The 21,221-nt window shown below is 46.7% G+C and overlaps 1 protein-coding gene across 1 annotated transcript; it reads right to left on the minus strand.

Moving 5' to 3' along the window:
* Nucleotides 1-13,392: 13,392 nt before the first annotated feature.
* On the minus strand, nucleotides 13,393-19,863 carry LOC128154237 (zinc finger CCCH domain-containing protein 11A-like). The gene is made up of 13 exons (XM_052814502.1): nucleotides 19,810-19,863; nucleotides 19,496-19,615; nucleotides 18,746-18,869; nucleotides 18,079-18,297; nucleotides 17,662-17,778; nucleotides 17,053-17,133; nucleotides 16,453-16,563; nucleotides 15,821-15,883; nucleotides 15,464-15,559; nucleotides 15,216-15,253; nucleotides 14,766-14,930; nucleotides 14,299-14,366; nucleotides 13,393-13,743 (listed from the first exon to the last, which is right to left on the minus strand). Exons 1-13 carry the CDS (start codon nucleotides 19,861-19,863, stop codon nucleotides 13,479-13,481), a joined length of 1,521 nt encoding a protein of 506 aa, XP_052670462.1. The 3' UTR covers nucleotides 13,393-13,478.
* Nucleotides 19,864-21,221: the final 1,358 nt, after the last annotated feature.

Genomic DNA, 21,221 nt, shown 5'->3' on the forward strand with positions numbered 1-21,221 from the left:
AGCTCAGGAAACAGCAGGAACCGAGACCTAGCCAGTATCTGCTCACTGTACTCCAAACTCAACACTCTTCACACCTTTTGTGCTTTAAAGCCTTGCTACGGGGAAGGCTCACGCAGCCAGGATTCAGGCATCGCTCGGGTTACACAGACACACTGACATACCCAGCTCTTTCCTTGGTTTTGCTTTGGAGTGAATTTCCTCTGCGTCGTCCGGCACCAAGTTCATATATTCATCAAAGCCCTAAAAATCAGCAACAAAAGCCGTCGGTGAGCTACGTCCCCTGCGCTAAACTTCAGCAACAACGACACAAACTATCGTGAGCTGTGCTGACGTGGGCTGGACAATTAAGACTATTAATTGGAGAGGCACGAGGTCTTGCCACCCCCCATGCTAGTTTTTCCTGACAGGAAGAAACAGTTTTATCAATTTGAAGAACAACCAACAAAAACCCCAAGCCAAAGACATCCTGATACTCACAATGATGCAGCCTTCTAGCCCCATGTTCACTTGCTCAGAAAGCCACACCTGGATCCTGGACCTCTGCAAAATGATGGAGGGGGAGAGCACAACAGGAACATAAACACTCCACACAATTTTGTTCTCTCCTGTGCATTAACAACTCCTTGCTGCCGATAGCTTCGTAACACTCGAGGCAGTAACTCTCACGCGTGGTTTCGGTTACATCCTCGGTCATTTTTAAGGTGGTAGACTATTTTGGAAATACTCTCTGCCTTCACTGGCGAACACGCAACAGCACAGGCTTTAAAGACTGTCACGGAAAACATCCCTGCACACCCGACTGCAAGAGCAAACGCCTCTTACAAAGGTAACCCCTTAAGGTGAGGAGGAAAAACGCCCAACTCGGAACTAGCTGGTCTTCTCACGGATCGCAACGACAGCAAGTTCTTCAGTTCAACAGGAACCGGCTCCAAAAACCCCATCCTGAACTCGGAAAGACCCCTCCGGCGTGCCGCCCCGCTCCCCACACGGCTCTAAGGGCCCTGCGCAAGAAGCACCGGGACGTGCCTCTCACACGGGGCCGAAGCCGCGGCAGCCCGGCGGTACTCACGTTCTGCAGGTAGCGGAAGATGAGGATCTGGAGCGGAGCGTTAAGGACGCCCCACAGACAGACCACGCACCCACACCCTTCCTGCGCCAGGGTTCGTTAAAAACCCTGTTAAGTGCTGTCATGGGGAACAGCTCAACTACCGGTGAAGGCGGAGGAGCCCAGGCTACGTTTAATACAGGACCTTCAGGAGAATACGAATATAAAGAGGGAAGAATAAAATATTTACAGAAACCATGGCGTACACCAAACCCCGTCTCCACGGGCAGAGCCTAGGCCGGGGGCAGCGAAGGCTGACGACGGAGCAGGAGGAGGGAAGCAGCGAGGGGGAAGCCTTCCTCGCCGGGCTCTCGCGCGCTCTTCCTCTCTCCCGAAGTCTGCGCAGAAGTCTCAGCGGGAGAAAGTCCTGCAGCAGGATAAAGCGTCGGCAGCTTGGGGCTGGGTGACCCTTCTGGAGCCGGAACAGCAGTTTGCTCAGTTTTGGTTTCAGACCTTTCCTCTAGGAACTAAGACAGCACAGTGGATTATCAAAGCACACGAGCGTTTTCTCCCAGAGAGAAAGTATTGACAATCAACTCCGACAACCGATTTTTCCTCTGCCAGCAGCAAATGCCTGAGGGCCCCCGCAGCTTCACAAATCCTCGTAGGAAGAGAAGAGACTCAAGTTCTTCAAAAATTTAAGAAAATCATTCAAAAGGTAGCTGCTAGGGAAAATGATCCCTAGTGGCAGGGTACACAATAGACCCCAGTCTCAGCTGTCTTCTGCAGGGTCACAAATTCAGACCGCACCTCTGACCTGCAGGGAAGTTCAGGACAACTGAGTGCAGATACTGCCAATTTCTACCAGTTCACCTGTGCTTTAAGACTCATTGCAAAGCCTCAGCTCGAAAAAGAATCACCTCTGGGTATCCAACAAAATAATCAGTTGCAATTTATTTATTTATTTCTTTATTTTCAGCCTTAAGACTATGCGGTTCAGATGTCCAGCATTTCAGCAAGTTCCATGAGGAGCTCATCCTCATCCTTCTCTGGGTCTGGGTCAATTATGTCTTCCAGTTTGCCTCCTGAGATTTCCCAAAGAAACTTCTCAAAGTCGTCTTCTACAGAGAAGGGGGCTTCCCAGGCCCCTGTGGAGCTCAGCTGGTGTGTCTTTACCGCTACTTGTGTGGAAGCTGAGGTCGAGCTTGTGACCTCTGACTGTGCCACAGAGTCTGCCTGGCTTCCAAGGTGCAGTTCAGGACTTGGAAGAACAAGAAAGAGAGCAAATCAGTGTATGACATTCCTTAAGCAGAGACATGTTTTCTGCAAGCCAGCTCTTAAAACGGTAGTTAATCCCTCCTACACCTCAGCCTTACACAGGGATTGTTATTCAATTAACCTGGGGCTACTTTTAGAGCCCAATGTATCAGCAGGTACATTTTGCAGTTTGGGGATTTATCCGCGAAGACACAGCATCTGGGGTCTGGCAAAGAAGGTTCCATTTTTGTAGCCAGAGGTACTTGGCCACCTTTACTAATTTGACTGCAAAAAGGTTACCAAGTCAACCTCTGCAGGCGTTCAGAAAACCCAAGAAGCCACTGAAAAGCTGTACCAACTTGCAGCATTTTCAGACAAGAATCTGAATAAGCAGTCCAGCCAGCTGCTAGAAGCTTATTCTTTCAGACAAATTTTTCCTCTGCTGGATTTTGGCATGAATTATCTCAAAACTCTAATTTTTCCACGTGTGAAAAAAACCACAACTCAGTTTCACGTGAAAGGCACACTGATCAAGAAAAAGAACAAGTTGTGGTTGTTACCTGGCTTGGGGTTTTTCTCTCCCACGTATGGAGAGGAGGCTGTCCTCTGGCAAAGCCGGAACAATGGCCTAGGAAGAAGCAAGGTGGTTTTTATGATACACAGGTCAAAGACTGCTTTGCAGATTCTTCCTCCACTGCTTCTCCTCTGGCATTGCTGAGCCCTAACCAAAATACAGAACCAGGGCACACCTGAAGAAAAGTTAGTATTCCCTTAAAGTTTACTAACGACCTTGGGTCTTCCTAAAGAACACGGCATTAATGGACGTAGCAGAGCGTTATGTAAACACTGCCATTCACCTCGTAAAAAGCAGAAAGGTACTACAAGCGTCCTGTCGACCACTTCTGGATTTAAAAGGGAACAGAGACCCGGAGAACATTTCAGTCTTCCACCTGTTCTCCAAGAGGAGCGTACAACTTGGGCATCAATTTTACTAGGGACCCACTACTGCCTCAGTCGCTGTCCTTACCACAGCTGCTTTTTTAGCTGAAGGCTCCTTCCCGTCGCCACCAGTGGCACTCAATGGCTTCACAGCCGCCACGGCAGAGGGATGACTCTCGGCTGCCTTACGTTTCAGTGGCTGCTTTGTGGGGAAGGTGGCTTTCCCATCCAAAGGCTTCAGGCACACCTTCCGTTTGGCTAGAGGAAAAGGAAGAGAGAACTGATACCGTCTTGCTCTGCCTCAGGGGAAAAAAAAAACCAAACAACAAACAGGTTCTCTTAACAGTCCCACAATCCTTCTAGGTAAGTGCATTTAGCCAGCAGCTAAAGAGGACAGCTTCAGCACTCGAGCAAGAGGAATCAGGCAGGTGTTTTTAAATTAACTTTTAGGGCTGTATGAAAGCTCATGGAAAGGAAAAAGGTGAAGGCATACTTAATAGCCAGTTCTTATCTGTCTCTGTACTGGTCTGCTCAGAGGACAGTCCTAGCCTCTCCTTCAGAGACCTGGGGACTTGAACTACAAGAGAGAACAGGAAAAGTTAGGCAGACTGCATAAATCTCCATTTGGTGTTCGCATTTCGAAATGAGACCCATCACTTCACTGGGATTCAGAGCTACCTCGAGCCCTCAACCAACACGCAAAAAGAACCGTTAGAAGAAAGGACAAACAGCAAACCTAAACAGAAAATCTGTGCATCAAACCCAGATGTCTGCTCAGTAGCCGTACCTCTCTTTGCTGCTTTGTCAGCACTATCCAGAACCTCTGTCTTCTTCCCCAGCCTGTCAGCAAGGTTGCGCTTTAGCGGAAGGACACTTTTACCAGCTTCAGAAAGAGAGAAAACAAGCAATACTTTAAGAACGTTTCTCTGGAGGAGGATTTTAGAACAGTCAGCCACAAACTTCAATGCTTCCAGGGATCTTTGCTTATATTTGTCTTTCAGCTGCTAACCAAATTTGCCACTTCTGCCGTCAACATACATCTCTGCCAAAATGTATTTTCCTCCTGCACGCAGCAAAAATACCCTTAAATATAGTTCACGTTTAGATGAGGGCACCCGAACAACGGCTCACAAAAAGCTCTTACCTGTGGAGGCTTTCCGTTTTCCCATCCTCTCGCCAAGGTTCAGTTGAATCACAGGCTCCTCCCCTAAAACAAAGAATAATCTCTTCAGTGCACACAAACCAGTAGCCAGTAAAAGCATTGTCCTTCTAGCCCACGTCCCAGCAAAAGACACTCTTCTGGTAGCCAAACCACAGAAACGAGTGACTACGAGTAGTAGTAGTGCCACACGTTTTTTGCCTTTCCAAGGAATTTGTGCAGATCTGAACACCACCACTTATACACAGACTCGTATCACGCTACTCTCCGCAAGTGCCACCGTCAGCCTCGTCAATGCTTCAAAAATTGGCTACTTGTATAATACCATCTTCTATAGGTCTTCCCTTTCATTACTCCCCGGGTTTTCCGGTTATCCCCTTATTTGCATACCGACACTTGTATTGACAGTAGCCTCTCTCTCTGCTGCTACTGCACTTAACCCAACCACTACTTCTGCCACATGCTGTCCACACATTAGCTCATTCACAAATCTCACTCAACTTCAGGAACATGAAAGTCCAATTAAGCACATTGGAGAGTCTGTAAGATGCTGTAATACGTGAAGAGCTACGGCTTCATGTCAGGCTGATAAAAAACACTTCTGGATCTTTTATTGCAATACAACAAACTCAGCACCTACAAATGCCAAATATTTGCAATCAAACCAGGGCCTTTAAGCATAAAAGCAGGGTTTTAATTAGAAAAGGCAGCACCAGCAGGCTAACGTGTCTGAATTATCTTAATTATTACTTAACCTTGTGGTTGAGGAGCCATGAAATGGAAACAACAGTATTCACTATAAGTAGGGGATATTAACTCACCACCTTGCTTTTTTGTTTTTTCCTTTAGTTTCTCCAATTTGATTTCTTCAAGTGTTTTTATTCCAAAATTTAAATTGTCCTCTGAAAACAGAAAATCATTAATGAAGCTGAGGCCTAAAGGCACATGTTGAAGAGCACACATCCTCAAGCTTCTTACACCTCAGAACCCTTCCAAAGTCTTCCAAATAAACCCTCTCAACACTCCCCACAAGTAAAAAAAGCCATAGAACGGATGGGCATTTTGGTAAGCAATTGGCACCCCTCCTCCCATCCTACAGAGTAAAACCTGCACTTTTAAGCGTTTTAATCCATCTACATGATATTCGATTCCTCTGTCATTAGACATGGCTTCCCACAGTGTTTGAAAGGACGCATTTGCAGGCATTTAAGCTCCACGCTGTGGCTCTATTTTGTTTTACAAAAGTCAACAAGGAGGAGTTGACCTGTCTGACCCAAGGGACATACGACATTATTAGACAGGAACGAGCTCATGGAAATAACTGACTCCATCCAGCTACCCTATGTTCTACCGTACTTTTAGAACATAGTGCTTTGGAGTTAATCGTCAAGTTCTCCTTCCAATCCATCCTACTACAGCTGCTAGAATACCTTGCTTTGTATTACCGCTGCATTTCCTAGTGGAAATTATCCGCGATCCACTAGGGGCTTCTGTTGCCGGTTGCTGGACAACTGTTTTAGTTTCACCTCCTTCTTCAGAAAGCTGGTCTGAAAGTCCAAAATAAACCTATTCAGTTAGGGAGCAGGGATTATACAAGACGTTTCATGCTTATGTAGCTCGTACAATGACGTTTCAGTCCACGGTTCACATTCTGTTCGTATTCTTAACTACAAGCAACTGTTTGTAGGAGGGTTTTTTTAAACAGCTATATTGACTTGACAAGCTCATATAAGCAAGAGCTATACCGGGGAAAAACTATTTAAGAGTCCAGACTCTCGTCCGTAGCTTTAAACGCTACACAGTTCAGGCATTCTCTCATTTATACATTCACCTCCAGTAGAAGTGCCTTCAGGAAGTAAAAAGTACCCATCTTCATCATCATCTGCAGCATTGATTACAACTGGAGGATGCGTAGGACTTGGGACCTTTTCAGAGTTTTCCACTATCATCACCCCCCTCAGCTGCGGAGAGGGATTTGACTGGACAGAAAGTTTGTTTTGCTGCAGTGACGCCTGAGCCATTTTCACAGCATCTTCTGCAGACTCAGGGGGACTTGGAAGCGTAGCTAGAGGAAGATGAGGATCATCTCTCATTTGGCCATGTAAAACTTTCACCCCAACCTTGCACTCACTGTCTAGATAGGGTAGATAAGGTACATAACCCACCTGGCTACTGAATTCAGAGTTTCCTATTCCCCACCCCTACGAACACACCAGGAACAACCGCTTCCCTTCACACACTAATCTCGCCACCCGACCATCCAGAAAGGATTAAATGAGGGGAAAGCAACCTGAAGTGCAAAGATCACACAAAGCACAGAGAAGCTGAGCATGAAAGAAAAAATTACATACCAGAATTACAGTCCGTTTAGCTGAGAGCCTGCGACTGCACACTTCTCCCTACACTCATCAGTGAGCAGTTACCTGATGCCTTCTACGGCATTGTACCCACTCCTAAGTAATATTCAAAATTAATTCTTTAATGCTGAAAGAAAAAGGACCCAAGAAACTCACTTTTGCTTGGCGGGAAGAAGCGTCCGTCGACATAACGTCCTTTCGTGTGACGGAACGCACAGTTGGATTTTTGACAGCCAGCTGGTTGATTCTCCCAGTAGCAAGGAATCTCACTGCGTTTTTTCTGAAGACAGAAAGAAATAAAAGCTCATGGTAACACTCGCCTGAGATTTGCTAAGAGACATAGTTACACGTCATGCCAGAGACAGGGCTATTGCAGTGCACTGCGGAAACATCATTCCAAAGGGCAGTTATCACTGAAAGCATTTCAGGGCAGATCGACAAAGTTTGCGTAAGCTGTAACAACTACATATTATCCAGCTTTCCTGTCATTCCGTTGGAGAAGATGGGCGGCTCTCACACATCAGTTCAGGGTGGGTTAAACTAAGACAACGTGCAAAATACTGGGATTTTTCAGAGGGAAAAAATGCCTTAAATTGCCTAGCTTGAATCTCTCTCAATTTACCTTTCAGAGCCTTATCTCCTTCCCATCTTCTCCCTCCCCACCCTGTGCTACCCCAAGACCTCAGAACAACGTCAGCACCTAATACAAAAATGTCTTGCTGAGATATACCTAAGAAATTGATTTTTCTTCCCCCAAATTCCTCCCACCCCCCTCCAAGTAACACAAACCAGTATCATTTTAAAGCAAGTAAAGCTATCACGTACAAGCACATTCAGTCTACCGACAGCAAGGAAAAATGCTTTCAGGGATTTCGTTTGAGAACACATCTTTAGGCAAACACTCACTTCGACTTCCATGTGTCTGAACCTGCAGGTAGTCCCGAAACAGCGACCCTCCCGCCACAGCCTGCACACTCTCTCATTGCCCAGAGCAGCCTCACAGTGGCGGAAGGAACAGCTGTCTCCCTGTAACCAAAAGGAAATCAACAAAAAGGAAATTAAAACAGTACAGCCTAAAAAATTATCCATGCTAGCAGAACTGGAAGCAGAATCTAACTGCTTATTCAGTTAACAGAAATCTGGATGTCCCCTCCCCCTCTGCCCCCTCCTCTCCTAAAAACTCAACAAGAAACCCCAAAGCAAAAGAAGCCCAAACATACCTTGTTACAGGTGGAATAGAAATAGAAGTAGCAGTCGTCTCCTTGCTTAGACATAATCGACACTCTGAGAACGAGCTCAGGTCCTAAGGGTTCGCTCTCAACAGGGACTTCCTCCAGTCCTGGCAAGAGCTGGCTTTGCTCTTTCTTGGACTGAAAGTCTCCTGATGGCTTGATCAGTCAAATCTTCTTTTTCAAAGTAACCCTAAAGAAAGGTATCAGTAGGTGAAAAAGAAGAAACAGTCCTACTCCCTGGCCTAACCTTCCAGCTTGCTGACCTGCCTTTATCCTGTACCAAAGACCAAGAAGGGAACAAAACTTTGTTTTGCACCCCAACAAACGCACGAGGGGAGTATTATTGCACCTACCTGTGGGTACTTGTGGGTTATAAAGCACAAAGTATTCCACTTGGGCAGTCTCTCTTGCTGCTCTACTTTGTGCCTTTAATCGCTTACAAAAGTATTAAAGATGCTTAACGCCCCCCCTGTTTATTACGACAGTCAGATCACAAGGAAGGCAGAGCACCAGGAACTACGTGTTCTCATCCCCCCGTCAATCTGTCAGCCTTACCCCAGCTGCAAACAGCTGCTGATGATCTACCTGCTTGTTACCGCACTCCACTAGGCTGACAGCGCCCTAGGTGTCACAAGTTACATAGACAATGCTGCGTTATGATGCGTATGCAAACCACCCATCGGGTCGTCTGAAGCACAGAACAAGCTCTTGCTAACACATCTCATCTCTGGATGAGAATCTGAAGCCAAGTTGTCCAAAGCTGAAGCAGAAGAGTCAGAATTTCCACTCTTTACATTTGTTTTAGTCAACTCTACCTGTTAAATACTGTCTGAACATACATACACATACCTGTTTATACACACACCAAGAGCGAGTGACGATAAAGTCAGCAAGAGTGATAGTAAAGATTAGAATGTGGGGCTATTTGCCACAGCAGACTGCATAAAAAGTCTCTCATTTTGAGGGAACCCGTAAAAACAAAAGATCTACAGAACAGTTTGATGAATATGCCTTCAAGGCTGATGCTTTAGAACACGAGTGATTTTAGGGCCAGCACACAAACAGGCATGCCTATGTACACGCGTACAGTATAAACGTATCTATACACACGAGCGTGCACAGCATATGTTGTATGATATCCCTATCGAGAGCAACTCTTAGCCCTAATCAGACACGCAGAGTTGCAATCAATTAACAGCAGGAAGACAGCAGATCGAGGATACAGCAAGCTTTGAGAGGCAGGGAAATGCTTCCTTTGCAAGTGGCGTGGCTGCACGGTACCAAGAATTTGGAATTACTTTGATTTTAGGAAAGAATTTGTTTTCTTTTTACATCAGAGCCAATGCTACAAGTTTGCCATCGTACGCTGTTCTCTAATCCATATATCCATCATCACGCATTGCAGCAAGATCACGGAAGGTTTGAAAAGATGGCTTAGGTCCAGTTTGACAGCTGATGATTTTTTGGTGCCTCCAGAGCTGAAACTGATCTTCTTTAGCCACAAGCAGGTTTTTTGGATGCAAAGTCAGATACTTTGATTCTTACTGTTCTGAAGATACTAAATGCCACAAAACCTGCAGCCACACCAGATAAAGCTCAAATTCAAGCGGTTCTGACGCCTTCCATTCAGATGCTGCGCATTTCTGTGCAAGTATTTCTGACGCTTTTGGACAAAACGGCATGAAATAGTTCTTACAGCTTAATAACAAAAGGTTGGAACCTTCTACTCACACAAACACTAGCGGATTTTCCAGGATTTTCTTTTTTCCAGCAGGGAATTTTCCCAAATCTGAAATAAAGAGAGGACAAGTTGGGTTCTCATGTTAGTTTCTGGGTTTTGACTGCTTGGCAAAGGGAGTTGTTATGGGTTTGTGTGGCGGGGTTTTGGTAGCAGCGCAGGGGCTGCAGGGGTGGCTCCTGTGAGAAGCTGCTCGAAGCTCCCTCAGCTCGGAGTCGGACCCGCCTCTGGCCCAGGCCGACGCAATCAGCGACAGTGGTAGCGCCTCTGGGATAAACTATTTCAGAAGGGGAACCTGCAGCGAGCAGGGGGATTAGGAATGTGAGAGGAACAGCTCTGCAGACACCGGGGTCGGGGGGCAGGAGGGGCACCTGAGGAGGTTGATGCCCCTGCAGCCCCTGGAGGCGAACGGTGGAGCAGAGGCCCCCCAAGATGGCCGTGGCTCCATGGGAAAGCCCGCGCTGGAGCAGCGTGTGGCTGAAGACCGGCCCGCGGAAAGGACCCACGCCAGGGAAGTTCGGGAAGAACTGAAGCCCGCGGAAAGGACCCACGCCAGGGAAGTTTGTGAGGAACTGCAGCCCGCGGCAAGGACGAGACCTTCCTGAAGGACAGTCTCCTGTGGGAGGGACCTCGCGGTGGAGCAGGGGACGAGCGCGGAGTCCTCCTCCCCCTGAGGAGGAAGGAGCGGCAGAGACAACCTGTGAGGAACCGACCCCAGCCCCCATTCCCCGCCGCCGGGGGAGCAGGGAGAGAAACCCGGGAGTGGAGTTGAGGCGGGAAGGAGGGAGGGGTGGGGGGCAGGTGTTCGCAGGTTTGGTTTGACTTCCTAATATCCTTGGCTTCTTTGGATTTGTAGTAAACTACATTGATTTTGTTTCTTCCCCAAGCTGAGCCTGTCTTTTGCCCGTGACCATAAGGGGTGAGTGATCTCTCCCAGTCCTTACCTCGACCCACGAGCCTGCCTTATGTTTTCTGCTCATCCCACCGTGGCCCGGGGCAGCAGGGGGAGAGGAGAGTGAGCAAGCGGCTGCGTGGTGCTTTGTTACCGGCTGGGCTTAAACCACAACAGGAGTAAGACCAGTTGTTAAGTGCAAGGTTTTCTTCCCTTCTTCAGTATTGATGGGACTATTCACTTTTGACCCTTAGCACCTTCAAAAACAGACTCTTGTGTCATACAGATTCCTACGCATCTCCTGCTAGAAATTACTGGCGCTCCTTCAGGTAGAAGTCTGACAAGAAACATTCTTCCAAATGTGTTGCTGATGCCATTGATAATTAAATTAAATTTCAAGCACGATTTCTGCAGTTTGCACAAGCCAACGCTTAAATGGATGGCAATTAAGGGACACTGCTTTGCCCAGCAGAGGCATTCCAATACAAATCAGGAGGAATTCACGGTCTAGAAGGCGCCATTTCTTTTCCCTAGGAAGTGAGAGACACCTGTATAGTGCAACTTTACTACATTCACCACCATGGGGGGAACAAGAGAAATCCCCTCAGACCTAGCTCTTTTCAGTGCCCAAGCAGCTCAGCATTTTGCGTGTTGCCTTCCATATTCCTGAGCAGGAGTTCGACTGGACCCCTCCAGCCACCCGGGCTGCAGAAAACGTGCAGCGCAGTCCATCCGTTGTTCCCCACATTTGAAAGACAAAGACTCGCCTCAGGCAGAGGCAGATTCTTTCTCCTTCACGTTCAACAAAACCACCAGCTCAGGAAACAGCAGGAACCGAGACCTAGCCAGTATCTGCTCACTGTACTCCAAACTCAACACTCTTCACACCTTTTGTGCTTTAAAGCCTTGCTACGGGGAAGGCTCACGCAGCCAGGATTCAGGCATCGCTCGGGTTACACAGACACACTGACATACCCAGCTCTTTCCTTGGTTTTGCTTTGGAGTGAATTTCCTCTGCGTCGTCCGGCACCAAGTTCATATATTCATCAAAGCCCTAAAAATCAGCAACAAAAGCCGTCGGTGAGCTACGTCCCCTGCTCTAAACTTCAGCAACAACGACACAAACTATCGTGAGCTGTGCTGACGTGGGCTGGACAATTAAGACTATTAATTGGAGAGGCACGAGGTCTTGCCACCCCCCATGCTAGTTTTTCCTGACAGGAAGAAACAGTTTTATCAATTTGAAGAACAACCAACAAAAACCCCAAGCCAAAGACATCCTGATACTCACAATGATGCAGCCTTCTAGCCCCATGTTCACTTGCTCAGAAAGCCACACCTGGATCCTGGACCTCTGCAAAATGATGGAGGGGGAGAGCACAACAGGAACATAAACACTCCACACAATTTTGTTCTCTCCTGTGCATTAACAACTCCTTGCTGCCGATAGCTTCGTAACACTCGAGGCAGTAACTCTCACGCGTGGTTTCGGTTACATCCTCGGTCATTTTTAAGGTGGTAGACTATTTTGGAAATACTCTCTGCCTTCACTGGCGAACACGCAACAGCACAGGCTTTAAAGACTGTCACGGAAAACATCCCTGCACACCCAACTGCAAGAGCAAACGCCTCTTACAAAGGTAACCCCTTAAGGTGAGAAGGAAAAACGCCCAAATCGGAACTAGTTGGTCTTCTCACGGATCGCAACGACAGCAAGTTCTTCAGTTCAACAGGAACCGGCTCCAAAAACCCCATCCTGAACTCGGAAAGACCCCTCCGGCGTGCCGCCCCGCTCCCCACACGGCTCTAAGGGCCCTGCGCAAGAAGCACCGGGACGTTCCTCTCACACGGGGCCGAAGCCGCGGCAGCCCGGCGGTACTCACGTTCTGCAGGTAGCGGAAGATGAGGATCTGGAGCGGAGCGTTAAGGACGCCCCACAGACAGACCACGCACCCGCACCCTTCCTGCGCCAGGGTTCGTTAAAAACCCTGTTAAGTGCTGTCATGGGGAACAGCTCAACTACCGGCGAAGGCGGAGGAGCCCAGGCTACGTTTAATACAGGACCTTCAGGAGAATACGAATATAAGAGGGAAGAATAAAATATTTACAGAAACCATGGCGTACACCAAACCCCGTCTCCATGGGCAGAGCCTAGGCCGGGGACAGCGAAGGCTGACGACGGAGCAGGAGGAGGGAAGCAGCGAGGGGGAAGCCTTCCTCGCCGGGCTCTCGCGCGCTCTTCCTCTCTCCCGAAGTCTGCGCGCAAGTTAGCAACCGACCGACCCACTCTGGTGGAAATCTCAGCGGGAGAAAGTCCTGCAGCAGGATAAAGTGTTGGCAGCTTGGGGCTGGGTGACCCTTCTGGAGCTGGAACAGCAGTTTACTCAGTTTTGGTTTCAGACCTTTCCTCTAGAACTAAGACAGCACAGTGGATTATCAAAGCACGCAAGTGTTTTCTCCCAAAGAGAAAGTATTGACAATCAACTCCGACAACCGATTTTTCCTCTGCCAGCAGCTAATGCCTGAGGGCCCCTGCAGCTTCACAAATCCTCGTAGGAAGAGAAGAGATTCAAGTTCTTCAAAAATTTAAGAAAATCATTCAAAAGGTAGCTGCTAGGGAAAACGATCCCTGGTGGCAGGGTACACAATAGACCCCAGTCTCAGCTGTCTTCTGCAGGGTCACAAATTCAGACCGCACCTCTGACCTGCAGGGAAGTTCAGGACAACTGAGTGCAGATACTGCCAATTTCTACCAGTTCACCTGTGCTTTAAGACTCATTGCAAAACCTCAGCTCGAAAAAGAATCACCTCTGGGTATCCAACAAAGTAATCCGTTTCAATTTATTTATTTCTTTATTTTCAGCCATCAATCAGTTCACCAATTTCCATGAAGAAGTCATCCTCATCATTCTCTGGGTCCACATCCATTTCGTCTTCCTGTTTGCCTCCTGAGATTTCCCAAAGAAACTTCTCAAAGTCGTCTTCTACAGAGAAGGGGGCTTCCCAGGCCCCTGAGAAGTTCAACCGGCGTTTCTTTACTGCTACTTGTGAAGAAGGTGAAGTTGAGCTTGTGACCTCTGACTGTGCCACAGAGTCTGCCTGGCTTCCAAGGTGCAGTACAGGACTTGGAAGAACAAGAAAGAGAGCAAATCAGTGTATGACATTCCTTAAGCAGAGACATGTTTTCTGCAAACCAGCTCTTAAAACGGTAGTTAATCCCTCCTACACCTCAGCCTTACACAGGGATTGTTATTCAATTAACCTGGGGCTGCTTTTAGAGCCCAATGTATCAGCAGGTACATTTTGCAGTTTGGGGATTTATCCGCGAAGACACAGCATCTGGGGTCTGGCAAAGAAGGTTCCATTTTTGTAGCCAGAGGTACTTGGCCACCTTTACTAATTTGACTGCAAAAAGGTTACCAAGTCAACCTCTGCAGGCGTTCAGAAAACCCAAGAAGCCACTGAAAAGCTGTACCAACTTGCAGCATTTTCAGACAAGAATCTGAATAAGCAGTCCAGCCAGCTACTAGAAGCTTATTCTTTCAGACAAATTTTTCCTCTGCTGGATTTTGGCATGAATTATCTCAAAACCCTAATGTTTCCACGTGTGAAAAAAACAAAACTCAGTTTCACGTGAAAGGCACACTGATCAAGAAAAAGAACAAGTTCTAGTTGTTACCTGGCTTGGGGTTCTTCTCTCCCACGTACGGAGAGGAGGCTGTCCTCTGGCAAAGCCGGAACAATGGCCTAGGAAGAAGCAAGGTGGTTTTTATGATACACAGGTCAAAGACTGCTTTGCAGATTCTTCCTCCACTGCTTCTCCTCTGGCATTGCTGAACCCTAACCAAAATACAGAACCAGGGCACACCTGAAGAAAAGTTAGTATTCCCTTAAAGTTTACTAACGACCTTGGGTCTTCCTAAAGAACACGGCATTAATGGACGTAGCAGAGCGTTATGTAAACACTGCCATTCACCTCGTAAAAAGCAGAAAGGTACTACAAGTGTCCTGTCGACCACTTCTGGATTTAAAAGGGAACAGAGACCCGGAGAACATTTCAGTCTTCCACCTGTTCTCCAAGAGGAGCGTAAAACTTGGGCATCAATTTTACTAGGGACCCACTACTGCCTCAGTCGCTGTCCTTACCACAGCTGCTTTTTTAGCTGAAGGCTCCTTCCCGTCGCCACCAGTGGCACTCAATGACTTCACAGCCGCCACGGCAGAGGGATGACTCTCGGCTGCCTTACGTTTCAGTGGCTGCTTTGTGGGGAAGGTGGCTTTCCCATCCAAAGGCTTCAGGCACACCTTCCGTTTGGCTAGAGGAAAAGGAAGAGAGAACTGATACCGTCTTGCTCTGCCTCAGGGGAAAAAAAAACCAAACAACAAACAGGTTCTCTTAACAGTCCCACAATCCTTCTAGGTAAGTGTATTTAGCCAGCAGCTAAAGAGGACAGCTTCAGCACTCGAGCAAGAGGAATCAGGCAGGTGTTTTTAAATTAACTTTTAGGGCTGTATGAAAGCTCATGGAAAGGAAAAAGGTGAAGGCATACTTAATAGCCAGTTCTTATCTGTCTCTGTACTGGTCTGCTCAGAGGACAGTCCTAGCCTCTCCTTCAGAGACCTGGGGACTTGAACTACAAGAGAGAAGAGGAAAAGTTAGGCAGATTGCATAAATCTCCATTTGGTGTTCGCATTTCGAAATGAGACCCATCACTTCACTGGGATTCAGAGCTACCTCGAGCCCTCAACCAACGCGCAAAAAGAACCGTTAGAAGAAAGGACAAACAGCAAACCTAAACAGAAAATCTGTGCATCAAACCCAGATGTCTGCTTAGTAGCCGTACCTCTCTTTGCTGCTTTGTCAGCACTATCCAGAACCTCTGTCTTCTTCCCCAGCCTGTCAGCAAGGTTGCGCTTTAGCGGAAGGACACTTTTACCAGCTTCAGAAAGAGAGAAAACAAGCAATACTTTAAGAACGTTTCTCTGGAGGAGGATTTTAGAACAGTCAGCCACAAACTTCAATGCTTCCAGGGATCTTTGCTTATATTTGTCTTTCAGCTGCTAACCAAATTTGCCACTTCTGCCATCAATACACATCTCTGCCAAAATGTATTTTCCTCCTGCACGCAGCAAAAATACCCTTAAATATAGTTCACGTTTAGATGAGGACACCCGAACAACGGCTCACAAAAAGCTCTTACCTGTGGAGGCTTTCCGTTTTCCCATCCTCTCGCCAAGGTTCAGTTGAATCACAGGCTCCTCCCCTAAAACAAAGAATAATCTCTTCAGTGCACACAAACCAGTAGCCAGTAAAAGCATTGTCCTTCTAGCCCACGTCCCAGCAAAAGACACTCTTCTGGTAGCCAAACCACAGAAACGAGTGACTACGAGTAGTAGTAGTGCCACACGTTTTTTGCCTTTCCAAGGAATTTGTGCAGATCTGAACACCACCACTTATACACAGACTCGTATCACGCTACTCTCCGCAAGTGCCACCGTCAGCCTCGTCAATGCTTCAGAAATTGGCTACTTGTATAATACCATCTTCTATAGGTCTTCCCTTTCATTACTCCCCGGGTTTTCCAGTTATCCCCTTATTTGCATACTGACACTTGTATTGACAAACCACTTCTGGATCTTTTATTGCAATACGACAAACTCAGCACCTACAAATGCCAAATATTTGCAATCAAACCAGGGCCTTTAAGCATAAAAGCAGGGTTTTAATTAGAAAAGGCAGCACCAGCAGGCTAACGTGTCTGAATTACCTTAATTATTACTTAACCTTGTGGTTGAGGAGCCATGAAATGGAAACAATAGCATTGGCTATTACCTTGCTTTGTAGACAGAGTCACAGTTCTCACTACCGTCCGTACAATTTCCTTTTCTGGCACAGGAACAGCCCGAGATTGGAGCGGAGGAACAGAAACTCCTGAAGGACCTTCTGATCAGAGCAAGCAAAACATAAGGATGTTTAGGGAAAAAAATAAAACCAACAAAAAACCAACCAACCAACCAAAACAGAAGAACTATCACAAAGACCAAAGACATTAGTTATCCATTACTGTCAAACACACAATGACCACTGCATGTAAATAAGAGAAATGAGCAATTTCCCTCTGATTTGCCCTTGGAATTCCAATCTAGAATATCAGCTGTTTGAGTTTAAGAAAACAGACTGCATGCCAAAGTAGCTCAAGGCCTGCAACTAAGCATGGAAGTCTGTCCCTCAAGCAGCTCTCAGCTGCATACACCTCCCAGTCTGAACCCAACAGCCCCCAAAAATTTCCTTTCTCGTGCCAAGAATTGTATTCACCAGTGCATAGCCAGCTATCCAGGTAGTATCAGAAGCTTAAAAACAAAAACAAAAAAAACAAAAGGATGAAGGTGAACAGAAGGCAGAAGGATAAGAAAGTAAGGGATATTAACTCACCACCTTGGTTTTTTGTTTTTTCCTTTAGTTTCTTCAATTTGATTTCTTTAACTGTTTTTATTCCAAAATTTAAATTGTCCTCTGAAAACAGAAAATCATTAATGAAGCTGAGGCCTAAAGGCACATGTTGAAGAGCACGCTTCCTCAAGCTTCTTACACCTCAGAACCCTTCCAAAGTCTTCCAAATAAACCCTCTCAACACTCCCCACAAGTAAAAAAAGCCATAGAACGGATGGGCATTTTGGTAAGCAATTGGCACCCCTCCTCCCATCCTACAGAGTAAAACCTGCACTTTTAAGCGTTTTAATCCATCTACATGATATTCGATTCCTCCGTCATTAGATATGGCTTCCCACAGTGTTTGAAAGGACACACTTGCAGGCATTTAAACTCCACGCTGTGGCTCTATTTTGTTTTACAAAAGTCAACAAGGAGGAGTTGACCTGTCTGACCCAAGGGACATACGACATTATTAGACAGGAACGAGCCCATGGAAATAACTGACTCCATCCAGCTACCCTATGTTCTACCGTACTTTTAGAACATAGTGCTTTGGAGTTAATCGTCAAGTTCTCCTTCCAATCCATCCTACTACAGCTGCTAGAATACCTTGCTTTGTATTACCGCTGCATTTCCTAGTGGAAATTATCCGCGATCCACTAGGGGCTTCTGTTGCCGGTTGCTGGACAGCTGTTTTAGTTTCACCTCCTTCTTCAGAAAGCTGGTCTGAAAGTCCAAAATAAACCTATTCAGTTAGGGAGCAGGGATTATACAAGATGTTTCACGCTTATGTAGCTCGTACAATGACGTTTCAGTCCACGGTTCACATTCTGTTCGTATTCTTAACTACAAGCAACTGTTTGTAGGAGGGGTTTTTTTAAACAGCTATATTGACTTGACAAGCTCATATAAGCAAGAGCTATACCGGGGAAAAACTATTTAAGAGTCCAGACTCTCGTCCGTAGCTTTAAACGCTACACAGTTCAGGCATTCTGTCATTTATACATTCACCTCCAGTAGAAATGCCTTCAGGAAGTAAAAAGTACCCATCTTCATCATCATCTGCAGCATTGATTACAACTGGAGGATGCGTAGGACTTGGGACCTTTTCAGAGTTTTCCGCTTTCATCACCCCCCTCAGCGGCGGAGAGGGATTTGACTGGACAGAAAGTTTGTTTTGCTGCAGTGACGCCTGAGCCATTTTCACAGCATCTTCTGCAGACTCAGGGGGACTTGGAAGCGTAGCTAGAGGAAGACGAGGATCATCTCTCATTTGGCCATGTAAAACTTTCACCTCAACCTTGCACTCACTGTCTAGATAGGGTAGATAAGGTACATAACCCACCTGGCTACTGAATTCAGAGTTTCCTATTCCCCACCCCTACGAACACACTAGGAACAACCGCTTCCCTTCACACACTAATCTCGCCACCCGACCATCCAGAAAGGATTAAATGAGGGGAAAGCAACCTGAAGTGCAAAGATCACACAAAGCACAGAGAAGCTGAGCATGAAAGAAAAAATTACATACCAGAATTACAGTCCGTTTAGCTGAGAGCCTGCGACTGCACACTTCTCCCTACACTCATCAGTGAGCAGTTACCTGATGCCTTCTACGGCATTGTACCCACTCCTAAGTAATATTCAAAATTAATTCTTTAATGCTGAAAGAAAAAGGACCCAAGAAACTCACTTTTGCTTGGCGGGAAGAAGCGTCCGTCGACATAACGTCCTTTCGTGTGACGGAACGCACAGTTGGATTTTTGACAGCCAGCTGGTTGATTCTCCCAGTAGCAAGGAATCTCACTGCGTTTTTTCTGAAGACAGAAAGAAATAAAAGCTCATGGTAACACTCGCCTGAGATTTGCTAAGAGACATAGTTACACGTCATGCCAGAGACAGGGCTATTGCAGTGCACTGCGGAAACATCATTCCAAAGGGCAGTTATCACTGAAAGCATTTCAGGGCAGATCGACAAAGTTTGCGTAAGCTGTAACAACTACATATTATCTAGCTTTCCTGTCATTCCGTTGGAGAAGATGGGCGGCTCTCACACACCAGTTCAGGGTGGGTTAAACTAAGACAACGTGCAAAATACTGGGATTTTTCAGAGGGAAAAAATGCCTTAAATTGCCTAGCTTGAATCTCTCTCAATTTACCTTTCAGAGCCTTATCTCCTTCCCATCTTCTCCCTCCCCACCCTGTGCTACCCCAAGACCTCAGAACAACGTCAGCACCTAATACAAAAATGTCTTGCTGAGATATACCTAAGAAATTGATTTTTCTTCCCCCAAATTCCTCCCACCCCCCTCCAAGTAACACAAACCAGTATCATTTTAAAGCAAGTAAAGCTATCACGTACAAGCACATTCAGTCTACCGACAGCAAGGAAAAATGCTTTCAGGGATTTCGTTTGAGAACACATCTTTAGGCAAACACTCACTTCGACTTCCATGTGTCTGAACCTGCAGCTAGTCCTGAAACAGCGACCCTCCCGCCACAGCCTGCACACTCTCTCATTGCCCAGAGCAGCCTCACAGTGGCGGAAGGAACAGCTGTCTCCCTGTAACCAAAAGGAAATCAACAAAAAGGAAATTAAAACAGTACAGCCTAAAAAATTATCCATGCTAGCAGAACTGGAAGCAGAATCTAACTGCTTATTCAGTTAACAGAAATCTGGATGTCCCCTCCCCCTCTGCCCCCTCCTCTCCTAAAAACTCAACAAGAAACCCCAAAGCAAAAGAAGCCCAAACATACCTTGTTACAGGTGGAATAGAAATAGAAGTAGCAGTCGTCTCCTTGCTTAGACATAATCGACACTCTGAGAACGAGCTCAGGTCCTAAGGGTTCGCTCTCAACAGGGACTTCCTCCAGTCCTGGCAAGAGCTGGCTTCGCTCTTTCTTGGACTGAAAGTCAATGCTTGATCAGTCAAATCTTCTTTTTCAAAGTAACCCTAAAGAAAGGTATCAGTAGGTGAAAAAGAAGAAACAGTCCTACTCCCTGGCCTAACCTTCCAGCTTGCTGACCTGCCTTTATCCTGTACCAAAGACCAAGAAGGGAACAAAACTTTGTTTTGCACCCCAACAAACGCACGAGGGGAGTATTATTGCACCTACCTGTGGGTACTTGTGGGTTATAAAGCACAAAGTATTCCACTTGGGCAGTCTCTCTTGCTGCTCTACTTTGTGCCTTTAATCGCTTACAAAAGTATTAAAGATGCTTAACGCCCCCCCTGTTTATTACGACAGTCAGATCACAAGGAAGGCAGAGCACCAGGAACTACGTGTTCTCATCCCCCCTGTCAATCTGTCAGCCTTACCCCAGCTGCAAACAGCTGATGATGATTTACCTGCTTGTTACCGCACTCCACTAGGCTGACAGCGCCCTAGGTGTCACAAGTTACATAGACAATGCTGCGTTATGATGCGTATGCAAACCACCCATCGGGTCGTCTGAAGCACAGAACAAGCTCTTGCTAACACATCTCATCTCTGGATGAGAATCTGAAGCCAAGTTGTCCAAAGCTGAAGCAGAAGAGTCAGAATTTCCACTCTTTACATTTGTTTTAGTCAACTCTACCTGTTAAATACTGTCTAAACATGGACTGGGGGCATGTTCCGAGACTGGCGGTTACAGCACTCAAGACCCTCTCAGAGCAACAACCGCAAGGTTGCCAGCCAAGAAAGCAAAGCTTAAAGCAGATGATTGTCTCAGCTTCCTCTGCCCCTGAGTCGGGGTCACCTTTCCTCGTGATCCGAGAGTCACAGCCCTCACTTACCGCAGCCATGGGGCACAGCTGCCCCTTGCTGGCTGGAGCAACTCTATTTGAAGATGTGCCACTTCGGGGACCTGAATTAGGACATCCTTCCTTAAAATGAGAGGCAAATCAGTCTGTTCCTGAAAGGGCTGATTGGCCTGGTGTTTCTCTAACTGTCAAAGAATAACCCTCATCTGAAGCACTCATCAGGTCACACACTGCTTCACTACAGATCTCTCTTTAGCTTGACACATCAAGTTTGTCTCTGCAGGAGAAGGAATTCTTCAAAGCAACCTTTACAGCAGCAATCTAGTAAAGTGGCCAAGACAAAGCGTTCAGACCCGAGCGCACCACTCCGGAGGAAATCAGTTTCAACCCTAAAATATTTCACCCATCTCCCAGTCCAAAAGC

The sequence above is a fragment of the Harpia harpyja genome, chromosome 19 (genome assembly GCF_026419915.1).
Source record: "Harpia harpyja isolate bHarHar1 chromosome 19, bHarHar1 primary haplotype, whole genome shotgun sequence".
NCBI lineage: Eukaryota > Metazoa > Chordata > Aves > Accipitriformes > Accipitridae > Harpia > Harpia harpyja.